Source organism: Leucopleurus acutus (assembly GCF_964270905.1).
Source record: "Leucopleurus acutus genome assembly, chromosome: 8".
NCBI classification, from domain to species: domain Eukaryota; kingdom Metazoa; phylum Chordata; class Mammalia; order Artiodactyla; family Delphinidae; genus Leucopleurus; species Leucopleurus acutus.
The window spans coordinates 103,010,080-103,032,159 of NC_139151.1; the positions used below are offsets into that span (position 1 = coordinate 103,010,080).

The 22,080-nt window shown below is 53.6% G+C and overlaps 2 protein-coding genes across 2 annotated transcripts; one reads left to right on the plus strand and one right to left on the minus strand.

Annotated features, from left to right (window-relative positions):
• Positions 1-2,833: 2,833 nt before the first annotated feature.
• Positions 2,834-5,016, minus strand: LOC309965589 (UPF0696 protein C11orf68; the record flags this gene model as incomplete). The annotated part of the gene is made up of 2 exons (XM_082845142.1): positions 2,834-4,218; positions 4,895-5,016. The coding sequence occupies 2 exons, from the start codon at positions 5,014-5,016 to the stop codon at positions 3,462-3,464; spliced, it is 879 nt and encodes a 292-aa protein (XP_082701268.1). The 3' UTR covers positions 2,834-3,461.
• Positions 5,017-5,238: 222 nt separating this feature from the next.
• On the plus strand, positions 5,239-7,506 carry DRAP1 (DR1 associated protein 1). The gene is made up of 7 exons (XM_082845841.1): positions 5,239-5,492; positions 5,737-5,809; positions 5,919-6,012; positions 6,306-6,425; positions 6,546-6,639; positions 6,857-6,945; positions 7,296-7,506. Exons 1-7 carry the CDS (start codon positions 5,451-5,453, stop codon positions 7,399-7,401), a joined length of 618 nt encoding a protein of 205 aa, XP_082701967.1. The 5' UTR covers positions 5,239-5,450; the 3' UTR covers positions 7,402-7,506.
• The last annotated feature ends 14,574 nt before the right edge of the window (positions 7,507-22,080 follow it).

Consider the following 22,080-nt stretch of genomic DNA (forward strand, 5'->3'; position numbering starts at 1 on the left):
CAGCGGCTTGTCCAAATTTATCCAGCCTGGCCTAACCCGGGTCAGGGCTGCTCCCTGATGCCTGTATGGGAACGGGCCAGACAAACAGGACACAATTCCCTGCCAGCCTGAGTGGGTGTGTCTTGGGAGCTCTTGCCCTGGCAGGGGAGCAGTCCCCGCTGTAGGCCCGGGAGATCCTTCCTGCTCAGTAGGCTTAGTCACTCTACTCTCTGGGCCTCAGTTTCTCCAACAGCAAAATGGGAATCTTAGTCTTGGCCCAGCCTCTCTCTCAGGTGGTTCTGAGGGCCGAACCTGTGTGCTTTATAAATCAGATCCTAAGTCCTTGCTGGATCTCAGTTACCTCGGCAGCCCCCCTCCCCACAGCACTTTCACATAGTGGGGGCTCAACAGTGCACTGGGTGCTGTGGAGCTGAAAGACCGGGATTCAAATATTGAACTCTGTAACCTTGAACCAATTACTGAACCACTCTGGGCTTCAGTTTCCTCTTCTGCAAAATGGCAATAATAGTAGAGCTGGGTGAGGCTTAGATAACGTAGGTACACACTTAGCACAGTGCCTTGCTCTTGTTATGAATGGAATGAGGAAACTGAGGCCCAGAGACAGAGGGCAACTTTCATTCAGTCACTCAGTTATTCAATCATGTTTATTCGGCACTTATGCTAAGCCAGGTACTATGCTGGATGCTGAGGACACGCTGGGGGATAAAGCGCAGCCACTGTCCTTGAGGGGCCTCGGATGCACAGATGAGAGCCACAGGTGCGTGTGCGTTACGGGAGCCTGGGGTGTGCATGGCTGGGGGAGGGGGAACCCCTGAGTGGATGACACCTGAGCATGTGCATCTGAGATCTGGAGTCAGACAGGGAAGCGGGTGAGGGTCAGATATACCAGGCAGAGGCAACAGCATGAGAATAGGCACAAAAGTGAGGAGGCCAGCGGGTGTGCAGGAAAAACACAGGCAGCTCATGGTTCTGGACCCAGAAGCAGTGAAACAGGGAGTGGAGGAGATGAGGCTGCAGGCAGTGGCAGGGGATGGACTTGAGTCACTCATTCATTCATTCAATAATTTATGAAAAGGTTGCTCTGGCCACAAACTGTGCTAGGCCCTCTGGGGACAGGGCTGAGATTTAGGCATTGTTCTGCCTTCACTGAGCATAGTCTGGGCACATGGCTTAGGGGCCAGCAGCGGGAGAGAGACATTAATCCAGTGGTTACATTAAGTAACCCCTCGATCCTCACTGCAAGGCAGGTGTTCAAGCAGAAGGAAGAGCCTGAGGCCCAGGGCTGCGTGCCAGGGGTGAAGGGAGAGCCAGTTGGCTCCGGGCTGGGGGGCGGGGGTGAGCACGGGCAGAAAGGGACGCCTGAGGGAAGCTGGGCAGCTGGGGGCGGGGGCTAGGCCATAACGGGCTCAGGAGAGTGGACTCTAAGTTGCAGGCTGTGGGGAGCCACAGAAGGGCTTTGAGTAGCAGATGGACACAGGCCGCTCTGCAGGACAGCTGGCAGTGGGGGGAGGGAGGGGGATTGGGGCAGAAGAGGCAAGTTGTAATGGTTTGGGAGAGAGAGTGAGGAAGGGGCTAAAGCAGGGCCATGACGATGGAGGACAGGCGCTAAGTGTGTGAAATGGCTACTTATGGAAGAAGAACCAGGTGGTGTTGACACCACTTGGGCATCTTTGTGGGACCCACAAGGGCCTGGCCATGATCCTCCCAAGCCTTGGCCCCATTTGGGTAAGTGCAAGGCACTGACAGTCTGAGGGGCACCAGGCTTTGACCTGGAGACCACCCAACCCTAGGAACTTCCCAGAGCTGGGCTGAAGGGGACTCAGCCCCGGGTGCGGAGGAGGCTGGGGAGGGGGCCGAGCCAGCATCTTATGACTCACCTACTTCCACCCAGTCAGCCTGGTGGCATCTCCGCTCCCCTGCTCCAAATTCCAATTTGATGAGGCTGCTGGAGGCTGAGTCAGCTCCAGCACGGCACGAGAGCAGAGTCCCAAGGGGCTCCCTGCCAGGAGCCGCCAGCCAAGCCCAGGGCCCTCCCAGAAGCTATAGCAGCCTCAGCTGAGCGGTATGGCCCAGGGAGGTCATGTTGAGTGAATGTGCCTGCTGGGTTGCAAAAAGCTAACTGCAGGTGAGGCCAGGGACGCCACTCTGCCTGAGGAGAACTGGGGTGCAAGTCTCAACTCTGCCCAACTCACTGCATGACCCTGAGGGATCATCTCTCTCCCCTCTTGGCCTCAATTTTCTTGACCATAAATTGGGCCCAAATCTTCTCCTGTTAGGTTGCGAGAATTAAATAATCCATATGGAAGTGATGTGCAAACAGTCCGGTGGCCTCTGTGATGGTCAGGGAGGCGGGAGAGGTGAGTAGAAATGGAAGGACTTCCAAGGCTCCCTGAGGTTGTGCAGGTTGTTCACTGCACAAGGATATCCAGCCTAGGCGGCTGAAACCCAACCCATCCTCTGTTCACCAGACCATGTGCCCTGGCCTAGAACTGCCAGGACCAAGGAGGTACCTTTCTCTAGTGGGCACAAATATACCCTCTGAGCTAGCAGTAGCCCCTCAGACTTTGCTGGGCCAAATCTTTGAATTTATGGGAAGTCACTGAGAAACTGATTGATTCTTGGGATGGAGGGGAAACAGGGCCGGCTTTGCAGAGGCTCTCAGAGAGGCTCCAGCCTTGGCTGTGAGGCATATCTTACTACTGGAGGCAGTTGGGGGGGCCCAGTCAGAACAGAGGGGCAGTCTCTCCTGGCCCTGCCTCTTTCCAGCAACCAAAGCAGGTAACCACCAACACAGTGTCTTCAAAAACACTCAAGACACAGACCCAAGCTGGGTTTTATTGAAATGCCAGGAGCAGGCATGTGACAAGGTAGCTGAAGAAAGGAGGAAGGTGGTGTGGGCTATGAGATGGCAGGGAGGGGCAGGCCCCGTATCCATGGCCCTGGCAGCCCCTGTCTCTGCCAGGAGCTGAGTGGAACAATCACCCACCCACCCCCAACAAAATGGCATGCTCAGGCCTGCAGGGCCTCTGCCCGCTGGACTGTGAAGGCCCCAAGGAGAGGGACTGGAAGCACTAGGTTTTCTCTCCTGTGAGGGAGGAAGAGAAGGGGAGGATGCAGGAGGAGGGGGAGGTACAGCCAAAACTGAGGGTGTGGCCAAGGAAGGCTCTCCTGCTGGTGTCCGCGCCCAGCCTGTAGTCCTGGGTGACCAAGGGGCGCAGCAGCGAATAGAGAGGCTGAAGGTCTGGCACTCGGGGAGCCAGAGCCTCCAGCCAGTGGGGACTTGAGTCAGCCCTGAACACAGGACAGAAGTTCAAAGGGTTCGTAGATGCAGGCAGTTCCCGAGTGACCCAGTCCTCAGAGCTGGGGACGCTCAGCCTCCTTGGGACAAGGAGGGGGAAGACAGACAGGAGGATCCATCCCTAGCAGGGGCGGCAGAGGGTGGTCTCCCCCATTTGGCCCCACTAGGTCAGTTCCACATTGTTGGCACGGTCCAGCACACGGGAACCACGGGTGCTGCCCCCAAGCTGGAAACGGCTCTCATAGAGAGTGGGGCAGAGGTGCCAGCGGTTGGCCCGGTAGATACCCAGGTAGGTGTAGACGTCAGGTTTGTAGGTGAGCAGACACTTAACGCCTGCTGCACGGATGGCTGCATCTGCTTCCAGTACACCCAAGCGGTCCGTGAAGTCATCTGTATAAACACAGATGACCTGCCTCCCACCCTCCTTGGCCCGTGGGCTCACCTTGGCCACCTGAAGCCGGCCCTCGACCACGGCTCGAGCAATGCCAGCCCAGGCGTGGTCCAGCTTGAAGCCAGGTGCCAGGTGTATCAGCCATTTGCCAGAGAGCACCTGGTGGGTGATGGCCAACTGGCGCAGGGTACCTGGCGTGATGGGCCGCCCGCTGGTCTGCAGAGCCTCCCAGGCTACCTGCAGGCCCTGCACATCACCCGAGTTGGGGACATAGCCCTGCCCGTATGCTGCAATCCAGCCCACGGGCTCAGAGTTGGGCGAGCCAGGGTCCCCGTAGCGGGTAACTTGGGATGGTGGGTACTTGGCCAACCAGGCATCCAGCTCTGTGGCAGGTGTAGTGCGGGCGTCAAACACCAGCCAGGGGTCCATGTCAGCTGCCATGGCCTCTGCAGCCAGGTGCTCAGCAGTGAAGCCATCTTCACGACCACCTGGAGAGTCCTCGTCCTCCAGCTCCTCACCTGGTTCCATCCTGCCGTAGGGAACTGAGTTAGGGCAGGTCCACGACAGACCCAACTTGCTGGGCCCTAGTGGGTGCCAGACACTGAATTAACTGTGTGGCCTTGGGCAAAACTTAATGTCGCTGTGCCTCAGTTGCCTCATCTTTACAATGGATAACAACTGTTCCTGTCTCAAACAGCTGTAGAGAATTAAATGCCTGAAGTGGAACAAAAGCTGTGTAGCTATTGTTAATGTTATTACTACTCTCCCTGACCTACAGACGAGGAAACCGAAACTCAGAGAGACTGGACTCACCCAAGGTCACACCTGCAGTGAGTGACAGGGCCGAAATGTGAATTCAGGCGTGGGAACCTCCCGGCCCTGCCAGAGGATGGCAGCTTTCCCGGGCGCCGGGAGTTAATGGAGGGAGGCAAAGCACACGTTCGCGCAGCACCGCGGCAGGCCCCATGGCGCCAGGCCTCCAGGTGGGCGTTATCCAGCCCATTTAACGACGAGGACACTGAGGCCAGAGACGGCAGTGACCGATCCGAGGCCAACGGGGCGGTGTCCGGACTCGAACCCACGGTCGATAGAACCTGCAGGAGGGCCAGCCTCCCGCCCCGCCGCGCCCGCCGCCATTAGCGCCCACGGCCCTAGCTGCGCCCCCGCTCCGCCCCGCCCTACCCCTTCCCGCCGCCCGGGGTCACCTCCGGCCTTCGCTGCGCTCGGCGCCGGCCCAGCCCCGGGCCCGGCTCCGCTCCTGCCTGGGATCTGCGCCGCCGCCGCCGCGCCCCGCCCCCGCCACGGCTGCCGCCGCCGCCGCCGCCATCTTAGCGCCCCGCCGCTTCAACAACAACTTTATAGACAAGCGCAGCACAGGGAGGGGCCGGGGGAAGGGGCGGGGCAGTAGGGGGCGGGGGCAGTAGGGGCGGGGCAGTAGGGGCGGGGCAGTCAGGGAACGCGAGGAGGGGCGGGCCTGCGGGGGGCGGGGCTAACGCTCTCTCTTCTGGCCTTGGGGGCGAGCGGGAGTGGCGGTCCAGTCCGCGACAGACGCGCACCGCCTGGGAGGCTCTAAGACGAGGGCGCTCGGGCCCTGCGGCGGTGTCGTGACCGGCGGCGCTAGGACCCTGTGGGCAGCGGCGGGGGCGGAGCGGGCGGCACCAGGACCCGGGGGAACCGCGGCGGGCGGGCGACGAGCAGGCCCGTGGGCCGGGAGGCTGCGGGCGGCGGCGCTGGGCCCGGCGCGGCGAGAGAGGCCCCGAGATGCCGAGCAAGAAGAAGAAGTATAACGCGCGGTTCCCGCCGGTGAGCACGTGGCCAGGCCCCGGAGGAGCGGGCCGGGCTCTCGGGAGGCTCCGGCCCAGGCCCGGCTAGGGAGTAGGGCGCATCGCGATGTTCGGGGGCCCGGACGCCCCGCCCCCTTCCGTGCCCTCTCAGCGTCGGTGCCCCCCGCCCCCTTTCTCCTGGGATGCTCCCTTTCTCTCCCCCCACTTAAGCACCCCTTCCGGGACGGAGGCGACGGGGTCCGAGCTCTCTACCCCCTCCCCAGGCACGGATCAAGAAGATCATGCAGACGGATGAAGAGATTGGGAAGGTGGCGGCGGCTGTGCCTGTCATCATCTGTATCCTGTTGGGGGCTGGTCGGATTGAGGGAGGTGGGGGAGGCCGGCAGCCCGGGGTCGCTTTGTGTGGGCTGGTACACCACCGGGCGTTCTCCTTGACCCCCCTGAGCTCGGGCGCTCGAGCTTTTCCTGGAGTCACTGTTGAAGAAGGCCTGCCAAGTGACCCAGTCCCGAAACGCCAAGACCATGACCACGTCCCACCTGTGAGTGGCTCTGCTCTGGGAGGGCCCGGTTGGGGTCCTCTTCCAGAAGTTCACACGCTTAGGAGAGGCTGTGCCTTGATAGTGCGGGAGGTAGGAGGTGCTGGGAGATCAGCAAGGCCTCAAAGACTAGTGGGTTTGAACTTGGGAGGAGGGGTTGAGTGTTCTAGCAAAGGGGGGGATGGTTGGGATTGAAATTTTCCAGGCTCCATTCCCCTGACATCCAGAGAGCCCCTTGCTGAGGGTGCAGATGGCTGTGCCCCACCTGAGTGCCATCCCCTCCCCACCTCTTACAGGAAGCAGTGCATTGAGCTGGAGCAGCAATTTGACTTCTTGAAGGACCTGGTGGCATCTGTGCCTGACATGCAGGGGGACGGGGAAGAAAACCACATGGATGGGGACAAGGGTCCCCGCAGGTGGGGAGCCAGGGTCCAGTGTCCAGGTGGGGAAGGCCAAGGCCCTTGGGGTTGGGGGTGGCTGGCGGGTGGCAAAGGAGGGGAGAGACCTCTGGGCAGATGCACTATACCTTCCTGAAGGGGCCGGAAGCCAGGGAGCAGCAACCGGAAGAATGGTGGGATGGGAAGCAAGGGCAAGGACAAGAAGCTGTCGGGCACAGACTCGGAGCAGGAGGTGAGTGCGGCCCCAGCCCTCTGTCCTGCCCCGCAGGGCAGCCTTGCATCCGGCCAGGCCAAGCTGGCTGGAGGCCTGGTCCCAACCTCACCTGTGACCTTTTCATTTTGCTTTGTTTGCTTGTAAATTGGGGCTACGGAGGTCCATCTCCTATTTCTGCTTTCCAGTGATGAGCCCATGCCTTTCTGGTCATTTCTCATTCCTGCCTTGTTCGCAGGATGAGTCTGAGGATACAGATACTGACGGCGAAGAGGAGACACCACAGGCCCCACCCCAGGCCAGCCACCCTTCTGTCCACTTTCAGAGGTAAGCAGTTCAGTGGCACCAAGAGAGGGCTAGCCGACCCCAAGGCTGACTTGTCCCTCCTGGCCTCCCTGGCCACTTGGTTCTGTTGGTTGTAGCAAATTTCAGGGATAGGAGGGGAGGAACTGAGGAGACCTTAAAGGCTGAATACTGTGCTCTCAGAAGGTCCCCTCCCCCTGGGTGAGGCTGTGTGACCTGCCCTGGATCCTTCCCCTCTCTCGGCTTGGCTCCGTGTTGGTACAGAGGGCGCTGGGCTCCAGGGCTGCCTGTGTGGAGGACCGGGTGGGGCTGAGTGGGCAGGAATCTGCACCAGAGAGTGGCCTGATCTTCCTTTCCTGCTTTCTGCCCTGCAGCCCCCCGACACCCTTCATGCCCTTCACCTCGACTCTGCCTCTACCCCCAGCACCCCCAGGCCCCTCAGCACCTGACGCAGAGGATGAAGAGGATTATGACTCCTAGCGCCCTCTGCCCCCCAGGCCCCACCCCCTTTTAGTTGGTTTTAGTTGCTCTGGGGGGAGAGAGAAGTTAGAGCTGTTCTTAAATTTATTAATAAAACAACAATAAAAGGGAGCACCAGTGTCTGTCCCAGCTTGTGTCCAGCGCTTTGTGGCCTCCTTCCCGTCCATCCACCTACTTCCCCACGCTGAGCTGGGGCCAGGAGCCGTGGTGGTCTGGACAGCAGCTGACTGAAGGGAGGGGCCAGAGGCCACGGTTCTGCCAGAGCAGGACCGGGGGGCTGACGGAAGGAAGGCGGATCAGAGTGGCAGAGGGCCTGAGCCAGCTGGTGCCGGTCATGCTGGGAGACAACCTGTCTCATTGTGCTGTGTGAGCCTGGGCAGGTTTCTGCTCTTCTGTGAGTGGCCTCTTCTTGTCTGTCTAATGGAGACCATTCTGGTCACTCTGGGCTGCTGCGAAGGGACAGACGGGACAGGAAACGGCAACGGTCTTGTAAACAAGAGCTTGGGCCAGTTGCCTTGCAGGGCGTGTGGGGAGGGGCAGTGGGAGCAGGGGTACGTGGGGTTGTGGCGGCCTTGAAGGCTGGCTTGTGAGCGAGCAGGCTGTGACCCTGAGCAGACCCTGGAGCTGCGGGCGCGAGGCAGATGTGTGTCTTCAGGGAGCAGTGGCTTGGTGAGGCGGGCGGGGAGGCATGGCGTGCTGTCGGGAATCCTGGACGCTGATGACTGACTGCATCAGGGGCAGGGGATCCTCAAGGACTCCCAGGTTTCTTTGGGTGGGGCTGGGGGAGAATAGGAAGAAGAGGGTTAGCAAGATCTTGAGTTTGGCTGTGATGGGTTTGGGGTGCCTGTGAGGCCACTGAGGAGAGGAGTGGAGTGGGCGCTTGGACGTAGGGGGCTAAAGACAGGTGTGTGAACCTTGAGCGTCGGGGAGAGGGGAGGGCTGGGACAGACCACCAAAATAGACTGAAGAGCAGCCAGCCCAAGGGCCCCCCAGGAGCCACTGCGGTGCCCACCCAGGGGCATCTGGGAGGAGGGAGAACTCAGCTGTCGGATGCCTCAGTGGCTTGGGGGTTGTGGACGGGACAGCGAGGTGAGAAACTTGGAGGTGAGTGGAAGCAACACTCAGAACCGTGGAGGGGAGGTGGGAGAGGGCAGTGGCTCAGAGTGAGGACGGAGGAACGGATTGGGGTTTATTTATTTATTTTAATTTTATTTTTTTGCGGTATGCGCGCCTCTCACCATTGCGGCCTCTCCCGCTGCGGAGCACAGGCTCGGGACGCGCAGGCCCAGCAGCCATGGCTCACGGGCCCAGCCGCTCCACGGCATGCGGGATCTTCCCGGACCGGGGCACGAACCCGTGTCCCCTGCATTGGCAGGCGGACTCACAACCACTGCACCACCAGGGAAGCCCCGGGGGGGTTATTTTTTAAGATGGGTTATTTTTTAAGATGGCAGAAATGCAGACTGAAGGGGCTGAAGGGATGGGAGGGGGGACTGATGGAGTGAGGTGGGGTTGCCCGAAGCCAACCCCAGCCTAACTGGGGAGAGGGGTTGAGTAGGTTTTGGTGGGGGACTGAGGTATTCGGTTTTTATCTGATGGCGTATGACTTCTTTGTGAAGTGGGAGGCACCGTGGCAAGCCTGGGTGGGCCCAGGGCAGCTGGAGCCTGAGGGCACATGGGTCTTGTCTGCTTCTCATCTGCTCCTGCTCTAGGTGTAAGAAAGGAAAGCCCCCGGTTCCTTTTGGGGAAACATCCCTACTCAGCCTGTGGTGTGTGCAGCTGACTGCACTCTGTGGGGTTGAGGCATGGGAACCGCCAGCCTGGCCAATCAAACAGGCTCTGACCGCCGTGAGTACGTAGGCAGTGTCATGACCCCAGTGGGCAACACACCTGAGCCCTGGGACTTTAGGTGGGACCCTTGGGAAAGGGTTTTGACAAGATCGCCGCTGGCTTCCCCGTGGCTCTGGTGGCAGCAGGGAACCCTCTCAGGAGTCCAGGTGAGGACGACAGTGGCCACACTGGGGTAGCAAGGCTGGCGGAATGGAGCCTGGTGGGTGCTGAAAGCTGCTTCCCACCCCAAAGGGTGATTTTGACTGAGCACAGAGCCAGCACAGCAGTGCCAGGAGGCTCAGAGGCACCATCTTCTGGTAACATCTGATAACCTGGACCCTGACGCCTGTACACCTTGGACTTCCTAGTCACGTGAGCCAATAAAAATATTTTTCTCCCTAGAAGCCAGCTGGCTTTCTGTCACTTGTAACTAAGAGAGCTCCGGCTGGCAAGGACTGTGCATGGGAGGTGCTTCCTGTTGGCCCCGGAGAGGGAGCAAGCGGTTTTCTCCAGCAGCAAGTTGGGCGCAGTCCCAGGGAGGGTGAGCTCCTGGGGTCCACGGAGCCGAAGGCCTGCCAAGCCATGCAAGGCACGTGGGTGGGAGACAAAGAGACCCTGGGAGCCCGTTGCTGGGATCTGTCCAAAAGGTGAGATTTTGCACCGAGAGGGTGGGCGATGGCTGGGGAAGGCGAGGAGGCAAAGGTGCAGGGAGCAGCCTCCCTTCATCCAGGAGGTGCAGGTGGGAGTGAGATGCCCAGGAGCCGCTGCCCTGGGTCTCTGCATCCTCAGCCTGTTGACTCAGACTTGACAGGGTGCTTATGAGTAGAACCTCATTAGTCCCGGATTCAGATCCTGGCTTCTCCACTTATTAACCTTGAACGAGTTCTCAGCTTCTCTGTCTCAGTTCTCTCATCTGTAAAACGGGGCCTAGTTATTACCTGTGTTAGTTATATGTACTAAACTCTATGTACGAGTTATACCTATTAGTTAGGGTAAAGGGTTAATGTAACAAACTCAACATGTGTAGGTTGAAATACAATAGAAATGTATTTCTTGCCCACGTAAGGTTCATAACGGGTTTTCTCTGCTCAGTGGGCCGTGCTTCTCCAAGAGGGACTTCTGGGCCCAGGCTCCTTCCATCCTGTGGCCCCACCACCCTCAACTCATGGCTTTCAAAGTCACTGCGGAACGGGGAGTCTCAGCCTGCGGAGGTTTTCCCGGGCCAGGGCTGGAAGTGGTCCCATTGCCTCTGTTTACTTTCCCACTGGACCTGTCACAGGGTCCCACCCGAGGGAGGCTGGGGAAGGTGGTCTAGCCAACCTGGGTGACCAGCCAGCTTCTGCCACAGGACCTCATGGTCCAGTGGGAAGGGCCTGACCCAGCCTTTGACGAGTGTTAGGAGTGTGGCCTCCTGAGGCAGAGGGCAGGGGCCCCAGGGAGACAGTGCTTCTGGCGGGGCCTGGCCTCTGGGTGCCTCCTGGGAATGGGAAAAGATGGCTCTGCCCTGCCCTCTGGGTACCACTGGGCACAGGGAGGGGCAGCCTCTCAGTACCCCATCTGCAGAGCTCTTCCTGGGAACCAGATGATTGTCATTCTTTATTGTCTGTCCACTGGGGAGCCTTGAGCCTGAATGCCTCAGCCCGGCATCAGCTGTGCCCCAGGGTGTAAGTGTGACCAGTGTGTGAAAGAGGGAGCAGCTGTGACCTTCATGTGAAGAGTACAGACCCACCTCTCCCTGCCAAGTGGAAAGCCCCCCCTCCACAGCCCATTTAAGGATCCATTCAACAAACGTTTATTAAGCACCCAACATCATCACCCAGCAGGGAAATGAGTTACCAGTCACCCACCAGAAGACAGAAACTAAGAAGTCTGGGAATTCCCTGGTGCTCCAATGGTTAGGATTCCATGCTCTCACTGCTGCGGGCCCGGGTTCAATCCCTGGGTGGGGAACAAAAGTGAATAAATTATATAAATAAACAAAAAGCTCTTTTATTAAATAAATAAAATCTGATACCACCTATGCTAGGGTAGAGGTGGGGACACCAGAACTCACACTGCTGGGGTGAATAGCAGTGGGTGCAACCACCTTAGAAAACGGTTTGGAGGAAAAAAAAGAAGGGACTTTCCTGGTGGCGTGGTGGATAAGACTTCACACTCCCAATGCAGGGGGCCCTGGGTTCGATCCCTGGTCAGGGAACTAGATCCCACATGCATGCCGCAACTAAGAGTTTGCATGCCACAACTAAGGAGCCCTCCTGCCGCAATTAAGACCCTACGCAACCAAATGAATAAATTTAAAAAAAAAGAAGAAAGAGAACGCTTTTGCAGATTCTCATCGAGTCTATCAACATACGCTTCCGTGTGACACGGCGATGCCACTCCTAGGCATACGGCCACCAAAAGACACGTACAAGAATGTTCATAGCCCCCAACTGGAAACAATCCAAATCCGATCAACAAGAGCATGAATAAATAAATGATAGGATAATATATAATAAAACAGAAACACAAAAGAACAAACCACTGTGACACACAGTATCAGGACGAATCTTATAGACGTTATGTTGTGCAAAAGAAACCTAACAAAAGAGTGAGTGCACGCTATGACATAATTCATTTAAATAAAGTTCAGGGACAGGTGAAACTAACCGATGGTGATGGAAGTCAGTATAACGATTACCTTGGGCTGGGGGCTGATGGGGGGGGGGTCACTGGGAAGCCTTCTGGAAATGTTCCATAGCTTGAACTGGGTGATGGTTATATATAAAAATATACTAAGCTGCACACTTAACGATACACACACCTTTATGATACAACATAAAAACTTTATTTTATCTACATGTCCATTGAGAACCTACTGCACACCAGATACTATTCTAGGTAGTGGTGATTACACGAAGAAAGCGTTTCTTGGAGTTCGTTTCTGATGGAGAGAGACAATAAAGAAGATAAATAGTATGTCAGATGGCGATAACATGTACTGGGGAAAAGGAAGCATAATAAAGGAGTGGGGAATCCCAGGCAGGACAGGACGGGTGGCCCCAGCCATTCTATGCAGCGTTCAGGGGAGACTGATAAGGGGAGATTTCACTAGAAAGCCCTATTAAGTGAGGAGTGTGCAGGCCACAGGCTATCGGTGGGGAAAGAGCAGAGGGGACAGTGAGAGCAAAGGCCAGGATTGAGATTTGATCCACTCAGCTTTCCCTGTGGTCTCCCCCAGCTCCCACGTCCTCATCCACCACCCGGGACCCAGATTCAGGAGGCACCAGCCCTGTACTCAGCCCACCTTGGCTAAGGGGTGTCCTTCTGGCATTGATGGCCCCTCAGGGTCCCAGAAGCTTCGTGGAGGGAGAGAAGGTAGTGGTGTGGGCTCCTCCCTGACACTTGCCCCCCCCCCCCCCCCGCCGGGGGCTGCCACACCTGGAGGCCCCAGGGGCTGGAGGAGGAGGTGAGGGGGAAGGAGGGAGAGATAAGGGGTGGGAGTGACCTCACCCACCGCCCACTGGCCTGGTGGACTGATCTGCAGCGCTGTGTATCTGAGTGCAGCACGACCCAGCGTTGTATCTGAGTCCACTCTCTCGGAGAGGTGTTCCCATCACCTCCCATTTTACAGAGGAGGAGACTGAGGCTCAGGAAGTGGGACGAGTGCCCCGAGTTTGCTCATTGGCACAGAGATGGGCAGGGGCTTGTACACTGGCCTGCCTATGGGTCCAGAGTGTGGGGAGGTGGAGTTCTGAGGTCCCCCCATTCCTTCTTGGGTGTGGTAAGCTTGTCTCCAGGACGTGGATGGGACCAAGTTCCCACTCTTCTAGGCTATAGGAACTGCAGCAAGGGAGTGACACCTGTGATCCAGGTGCTCCACCAGGGTCCTGGTCCCTCCTCTCCTTGGCAGAGTGTTTGGTGAGAGTGGCAGGTAGCTCTGGACTCTCTCAGGGGGTTCCTTGTAGCTGGGGAGTGGGGCAGGACCTGGGCGACACTCACCTCCCATCACCAGAGTGAGCTTTCTTTATTCTGAAATCATGTCCTTCCTATTTTGTGTGCTTGTGTGTATTCAAATGTTATTTTTAGAAATGGAATAAGCGCTAAGATTTCTGCACCCACCCCAGTAATCAGAAAGCTACAAAGGAAAACAAAGGATCTCACATGAGACCCGTCAGATTGGCAAGAACAGAAAGTCAGATAAGGGAATTCCCTGGCGGTCCAGTGGTTAGGACTCCACGCTTCCAATGCCGGGGCCAACCCCTGGTCGGCGAACTAAGATCCCACAAGCGCCAAAAAAAAAAAAAAAAGAAGGAAGAAAGATAAAACTGATGGCTGGTGGGGAGGTGGGTACACAGAAGTCAGGTGCTTCTGGCGTGTTTGAAAGGTCATTATGATGGCTAAGTGACTTCCGGAAGTTCCACTCGTGGGTAAAACCTCTCCCAAAGAGAAAGACATGCCCTAGGCATGGTTAGAAGTGGTGAAGTATTACAGGCTGCCAAGCTGTCTGTCACTGGGGTGCTGCATGGCAGGTAGCAATGTGGACAAAGCTTCAACGTATCAGAAAACAGAAAAATGTAGAACAAGATCTATAGCACAGCAGTTTTTATGGAAAGTCAAAACACAGACAAGCACAGCAATGCCGTATATTTCTGCCATTTATTCTGTGACCTTGGGCCAGTGACTTAAGCTCTCTGTGCTTCAGTTTCCTCATCTGTAAAGTGGCGACAATAATAGCACCTCTTGGGCTTCCCTGGTAGTGCAGTGGTTAAGAATCTGCCTGCCAAGGTAGAGGACACGGGTTCGAGCCCTGGTCAAAGATCCCACATGCTGCGGAGCAACTAAGCCCGTGGGCCTCAACTGCTGAGCCTGCGCTCTAGAGCCCGTGAGCCACAGCTACTGAGCCCGCATGCCACAACTACTGAAGCCCACGCACCTAGAACCAGTGCTCTGCAACAAGAGAAGCCACCGCATTGAGAAGCCCCTACTGCAACTAAAGAAAGCCCGCGTGCAGCAACAAAGACCCAACTCAGCCAAAAATAAAATAAATAAATTTATATATAAAAGAAAATAATAGCACCTCTTTCAGGGACGTATGATGAATAAATGAGACGTGACATATAAAGTGCTTAGCACAGTGCCTAGCACATGGTAAGCACTCAATAAATGGTGCCTGTAATTGACACAGATGGAAATCAATGCCTGGAAGGCAGACTGGAAGGACATGCTCTAGACACACAAGAGTGGGGCGCTGTGGGGAGCAAGAATGGGATTGGGGATGGGCTGAAAGGGAAAGTCCATTTTATTTAATTAATGTATTTATTTTGGCCACGCCTCGCGGCTTGCAGGATCTTAGTTCGCTGACCAGGGGTTGAACCTGTGTCCCATGCAGTGGAAGTGCGGAGTCCTAACCACTGGACCACCAAGGAATCCCCAAGCAAGTCCATTTTAAAGGAAGGCTTTTCAGGACCCTGGTGGTGCCTGAAGTGCTCAAACCAAAGAGATGAACAGCTAAGTCTATGCACGCCATGTTTAAAGCAAACCCAAAAAATATTGTCAATTGTCATCTTCAGAATGGGCCAAACGAATTGATCCTCCTAGACAGTGTCCTATAAGGACAAGTAAACAGTGGCCCTGCAGTGCTCTTGGGGTCATAGGTATTTCCTTCCTTCACTCACTCAACAAATATTTCCTGAGCACCTACTCTGTGCTAGGCACTGCTCTGGGCTCTGGGGAGAAGAGCACAAAAGAAAAAGGTCAACCTGCTCCGATGAACAAATGCACAAACAACCAATTTGGATGGGGGGTGCCAGTGAGGCCAGTGTGTGGAAGCAGCAGCCAGCAGGTATGCGGGGACCCTGGCCATTGGAGTCCTCACCCTTCCTTGTTCCTGTGAGGGGCTGGGGTGCTGCCCTTTTTTCCAGCCACTGATTCTCTCCCACCCCTGCCCTGTGCCCAGGGTTGGTTTCACTTTCCCCTTCCCCTAAATTCTCTGAGTTTTGTTTCTGTCTGTGGGTTCCCCGCCCCCGCGCACCACCTTTGTCTGGAGTTACATCTGAAGTAGCAGGGAAGCCAAACAGTTTCGGGGCGGGGGACAGAGGATGAGGTAGGGGCCGGGGCCTCCATTGCTGCTCCAAAGGCCCCACTTCATCACTTACCTGGTCCCATCTCCCCGTCAGGATCCACCCCCCTACCGTATTCCAGGGAGCAGAGCCCTCACCCCACCAAGGAGTCTGGGCTCTGGGCTATACTCCTTGTATGTATTGTGGTTCTAGCACCACCCCTTACCAGCCTTGTGGCTTTGAGCAGATAACCCCACCTCTCTGTGCCTCAGTTTCCTTAGTATAAAATGGGCCTCATAAAAGCGTTGTTAACAGAGATATTTATAGAGATCTGCTGACCACCTGCTTAGTGCCAGGCTATGCTAGGTGCTGGCCTTAGGCTGTGAGCAAACCAGTTCCTGGTCCCCGTGTACCTGACCCAGTGGAGGCGCGGAGTCCTAACCACTGGACCGCCAGGGAATTCCCTTAACCAGTTTTAAGTGAACAGTTCAGTGGCATTAAGTACTGTCACATTGTGCAATCATCACCATTCTCCATCTCCAGAATTTATTTCATCATCCCAGACTGAAACTCTATTCTCATTGAACACCAACTCCCCATTCCCCACTTCCCACAGCCCCTGGTAACCACTGTGCTACTTCCTGTCTCTATGTCATCAACTATTCTAGGCATCGTATATAAGTGGAATCATACAATATTTATCCATACATGTCTGGTTTATTTCACTTAGCATAAAGTCTTCAAGGTTCATCCATGTTGTAGCATGTGTTAGAATTTCTTTTTAAGGTTGAATACTAGTCTATTAATGTATATACCATATTTTGTTGATTCATTCATCCCTCCATGGACATTTGGGTTGTTTCCTACTTTTTTTTTTTTTTTTTTTTTGCGGTACGCGGGCCTCTCACTGTTGTGGCCTCTCCCGTTGCGGAGCACAGGCTCCGGACGCGCAGGCTCAGCAGCCATGGCTCACGGGCCCAGCCACTCCGCGGCATGTGGGATCTTCCCGGACCGGGGCACGAACCCGTGTCCCCTGCGTCGGCAGGCGGACTCTCAACCACTGCGCCACCAGGGAAGCCCCTTGCTTGTCTTCTGAATATATCCTGGGCAAATAAGTTTGACTAACACTGCCTGGGAGAGAGGTGAATTTAGTTCATTCACCCAACAAATATTTATTGAGCACTTTGGTTGTACCAGACCCTGACAGGGGCTGGGACACAGTAGGGGCTTCGTGGAAACTCTGATGAAGTTTCGTAGATGATGCTGGACACAGGCAGTCTTTCTCATCGGGGGAACAACTCAAATGTCTCCACTTGTGGAAAGAAAGTTACACAGTGTACAGATCGAGGCCCCAGGAGGGAGGGATATTCGTCCATGCTGCCCACTGCCCACCTGTGAATGGCTGCAGAAAAGAAGAAATTAACACGTCCCCTCCCCGATGCTGGCCAAGCCACGCAAAGCTAATAGCCTTTTTACTTTACTTCCTCACTTGCTCCCCATCTCTGTTCTATAAAAGAAACTGGCATCCAGACCCCGATAAGATGGTTTTTTGGGCACACTAGCCCGTCATCTTCTCAGTCTGCCGGTGTTGTGAATAAAGTCACTACTCCTTGCCTCAAAGAAAAAAAACAAAACAACAACCACCTAAATCAGGGACTTCCCTGGTGGTTCAGTGGTTAAGACTTTGCCTTCCAATGCAGGGGGTGTGGGTTCGATCCCTGGTCAGGGAGCTAAGATCCCACATGCCTCGCAGCCAAAAACAAACAAACAACACCCCCCCCCCCCATAAAACAGAAGCAATATTGTAACACATTCAATAAAGACTTTAAAAAAAAATGGTCCACATCAAAAAAAATCTTAAAAAAAAAAAAAAAGCCCTGAATCAGCCCCCATCACTTCCTCCCCTCAAAATCTTCTACTGTGAGGCTACTGTGACAATACAAGATGCGCGGGATATAATAAAGGATAATTTGTCTCCCAATGTCCCTCTAAAATTCCAAAGGAAACTTGTCTCTATGCCCTCAGATGAAGTCGTGACTTTCTGTGCCATGTTTCTCCACAGTGCTGGCCAGGTCCCACCGTGGCTCCGCAGCCTTTCTGGAAGTCTCCTGTACCCTTGATCCACTGGGCTGCCACGACTTCAGGTAGCCCATCTCAAGCTCTCCAGGCAGCTTTCTTGAAACACCTCTCCCCAGATTTGGGATTAGAAGGCAGACCCCATCCCTAGTCCCTGAGGGGAGTGTTGGGACTCCCTTTCTAAATCAATCTCATCACAAAATTCTCCTTCCAGAATCCACCCTCCCAACCCTTTATAATCTTCAAGTAGACCGGGGGTTTCGCGTGACAAAATGGGTCTTCTAACATCCTCTCACACTTTCCATCATGCTTAGGACCAATCCCAAGACCTTCCCGTGGCCACTGGGCCACATGACCCGACTTCCGAGCCCCCAGAGAATTTAAAATGCCATAATATCAAAGAATATTACAGAAACTGACACAGCAGTGTAAAACAGCTATACTCCAATTTAAAAAAAAAGAATGTTACAAATAATTGTATGTCACCCAAAATAAAAACTTAATCAAAGTGAAGGCCTTTTCAGAAAAGTGTGAAACGCCAAAATTGGTACAAAACTATCAAAAACTTCAATAGATCAATAACCAGTAAAGAAGATTATAATCTAAGACTCCAGTGCCAAAGGGTCCCAGTGGAGCCCACCAGACTTTCAAGGAACAGAGAGATGGTCCTTATCTTATACCAGTTGTTCCAGAAAACAGAGAATGAGAAAAGGCTGCCCACTTCCTCAGGTGACTCCCAAACCAGAAAAGAACAGTATCAGAAAAGGAAAAGTGTAGAGCATTTCACTCTGAACACAGATGTTAAATTATGATCTAATAGCATAAAATAGAGAAGAATGCCCCACCTAGGGGTAGGGAAAGGACTTCTTAAGACATCCAGAATGCAAACTCTCATTCAAAACATTTATGGATCTGAGCACATCAAAATTAAGTATTTCGGGCTCCCCTGGTGGCGCAGTGGTTGAGAGTCCGCCTGCCGATGCAGGGGACGCGGGTTCGTGCCCCGGTCCGGGAAGATCCCACATGCCGCGTAGCGGCTAGGCCCGTGAGCCATGGCTGCTGAGCCTGCGCGTCCGGAGCCTGTGCTCCGCAACGGGAGAGGCCACAGCAGTGAGAGGCCCGAGTACCGCAAAAAAAACAAAAACAAACAAACAAAAACAATTAAGTATTTCTGCTCCACAAAGGCCATCAGAGATAATGTTAATAGATAGCTGGTTGCAACCTAGTGAATGAAGAACTCCTGCAAGTTAATAAGAAAAAGCCAAGAAACACAATAGAGAAATGGCCATGAACAGAAACAAGTACCCCTGAACTGAACTGAACTGAACTGGCCCAAAGGCAAAAAATTAATGAAGATGGGGTCAAAGAAGTAATCAGCACAATTCAGTTAAAATTACAATGAGATACCATGTTTTTAAATTTATTTTTTCATTCATTTTATATATACATATATGTATTTTTCTTTTGGCCGCACCGCGTGGCATGTGGAATCTTAGTTCCCTGACCAGGGATCGAAGCCGTGCCCCCTGCATTGGGAGCACGGAATCTTAGTCACTGGATCTCCAGGGAAGTCCCTAAAATTTATTTTTTTATTGAAGTGTAGTTGATTTACAATGTTGTGTTAATTTCTGCTGTACAGCAAAGTGACACAGTTATACACATATATACTTTAAAAAAATATTTATTTATTTATTTGGCTGCATCGGTCCTGGTTGTGGCATACGGAATCTTCGTTGCAGCATGCAGGATCTGTTGTTAGGGCGTGCGGGTTTCTCTCTAGTTGTGGCACACAGGCTCAGTTGCCCCATGGCACGTGAGATCTTAGTTCCCCCACCAGGGATTGAACCCGCATCCCCTGCATTGGAAGGCAGATTCTTAACCACTAGACCACCAGGGAAGTCCCATATATACATTCTTTCTTGTATTCTTTTCCATTATGGTTTATCCCAGGGAGATATCCTTTTATAACCATCAGGTGAGTAAAAATTCATCAGGTGAATACTGATGTTTGGTGAGGGTGTGGGCCGACAGAACCCCTTATCGCTTTTGCAGGCATATAAACTGGTACAACTTCTTTTTCAAGCAATCTAAAAAGAGATATACATTTGTTTCAAGATCCCACACTCTCAATCCTTGGTAAATAAGCCCCAGAAATTCTCGTGCAGATGTACAAAGAGGCATGTACAAGGGCATTGACTGCAGTGTCCTGTGTGGAAACAGAAGCTGGGGGCAACATTGGCATCCAACCTCAGGGGAATGCATAGTAAAGCGTAATGGAAGCAAACTACAGAACTTTAGGCAACAGTCAGAAACAACAGACAGCTTCTCAAAACGTGGCGTTCAGAGAGAAGAGTAAGGAACAAAAATGAGGTCAACAGCATAATACATTTATGTAAACTAAAACCACCAATGCATAAACATGATATTAGATACTTCACAGAGCCATTCCTATTTAAGTGAGATGGGAATGAAGAGCAAAGATAAAGGAGAAAAAAATGCTAAACCAAAACAAGAGATTGACCTTGTATCCATTGGTGATTCTCATACACTGTGAAATAAGGAACATAATCAACTCAGCACCCTGTGCCCGAGGACCAGAAGAGAAATGTGCAAAGGACGGGAACAGGGAATTCACAGAGGAAGCACAAATGGCCCATAAAGAGAGGAAAATATACGAATCTCACAAATAATGAAGGGAATGCAAGTTACAGCAACGAGTTCGTATTTTTTCACCTATGAGATTAACAAAGATTTTTTTTTAATATGGAACGCTTCACAAATTTCCATGTCATCCTTGTACAGGGTCCACGCTGACCTTCTCTGTGTCGTTCCAATTTTAGTATATGTGCTGCTGAAGTGAGCACAGCAAAGATTTCTTTGAATTATACTATGTTTTGCTGGTGAGGGTGTAAACACTGTGGATTGAAATCTATATTGATTGAGCATTTGGGGACAGTGATTAAGCGTTATCAAAATTAAATTGCTGACAGCCAGCAAGTTTGCTTAGAGGAACTTATCCTGCAGAAATACCTCATGTGCAAAGGCGCATTTCCAAGGATGTCACTGGTGCAATGTCTGTCCCAGGGAAGCTAGCAGAAGCTGTGTGCGTGTCTGACAGGAGGAGATGAGTTTAGTACATCATGTCAGACATATGGTGACAACCAGTGTGAAGGCTGAGGTAGCTCTGCATGTACTGACATGGAAAGATAAGCATAATATACTATTAAGCAAAAAAGTATGATGTCACTTTTGTTGAGAAATTACACACACACACATGCAAAATCACAAGACATTAAAAAGGTCCCCGGTTTCAGGTCTGTTTTGGCATCGAAGGCCAAGCATAAGTCAACAGTTCAACGGCTCCCGTGTTCCGAAGCAGGTGCTTGTGGTGGGACCTGCAGGTAGATGGGGCAGATGGATCACACAGGACCTAGTAGGCCATGGTAAGGACTTTGGCTTTTACTCCTCAAGAGATGGGATCCCGGGAATTCCTTGGCAGTCCAGTGGTTGGGAGTTGGCGTTTCCACTGCAGGGGGCCTGGGTTCCATCCCTGGTTGAACTAAGATCCCGCAAGACGTGCGGCGCAGCCAAAAAGTGAGGGGGTGGGAATCCACTGGAGGGTTTTAAACAAAGGCAGGACAGGCTCCGGTCTTAACAGGATCACTCTGGCTGCTGAGTAGAGAACAGACTTGGGGCAAGAGCAGAAGCTGGGCGCAGGGGCTACTGCAGTGATCCGGATGAGAAGGGGTGGGGGCTTGGGGGAGCGTGCTAATGGTGGTGGAGGGGAGAAGTGGCTGGATTCTGTGTGTATTCTGAAGGCGGCACCAGCAGGGTTTGCTAGTGCAAACCCTGGGGTGTGGAGTGTGAAGGAAAGAGATGAGTCCACAATGACACCAGAATTTTGGCGTGAGCAGCAGGAAGGATGGATGTGGCCTTGACTGAGATGGGGCAGATGGAAAGTCTGAATTTCAACAGTCAAATTAACTAATATGGTTATTCATCATCCAAGTGGAGTTGTCGAATGGGCTGTTGGATACGAGTCTGGACTTTGCGGGAGAGGTCAGTCCTGAGATATGTAAACTCGGGCAGACCTGGAAGGTGATAGATGGCTTTTAAGGCCAGCAGACTGGAGGAGCTCACTTGAGGAGTGAGTGTGGCTGGAAAGGTCTGTAGACACCTCGTGAAAATATTTACCTGAGGAGCCCAGACCTGTCCTCTGCCAAGGAAGGAAGTAGCCCAGAGTTTGTCCAAAAAATCAATTCGGTGGGGGTCTGGAGGGGACCTGCTCTCTGAAAATGGAGCAGCCCACACACTTGCCCTTCACCTGGGGTCCCACGGGTGACATTCAGCAGAGGAGGTGGATGGGCGGGGCTGGCAGCCCACCAGAAAGAGCAGAGTTGACCTATTTTGAATGGAAAAGATCTTTCCCTGGAGCGTTACTTAGGTTGTTCAGTGAAATGTGCTCATTGCAGAGGTGCTACTGGGATGGAGTCTGCAAGCAGACAGGGGTCCACAGCAACAAAGCTCTGAGCAAAACATGCCCGTAGGGCATCTGCTGGGATTTACTTCCACGAGCAGTCTCACCGGGGCCGCACTGTTGGCTGATTAATAACAACTCTCACCTGGCAGTTGTGACAAGCTGTGGAAATGTTCCATGATGCATGTGTGTATACATTAACTGATTTAATCCTTGCCACAGCCCTAGAAGGTAGACACTATTATAACCAGCCCC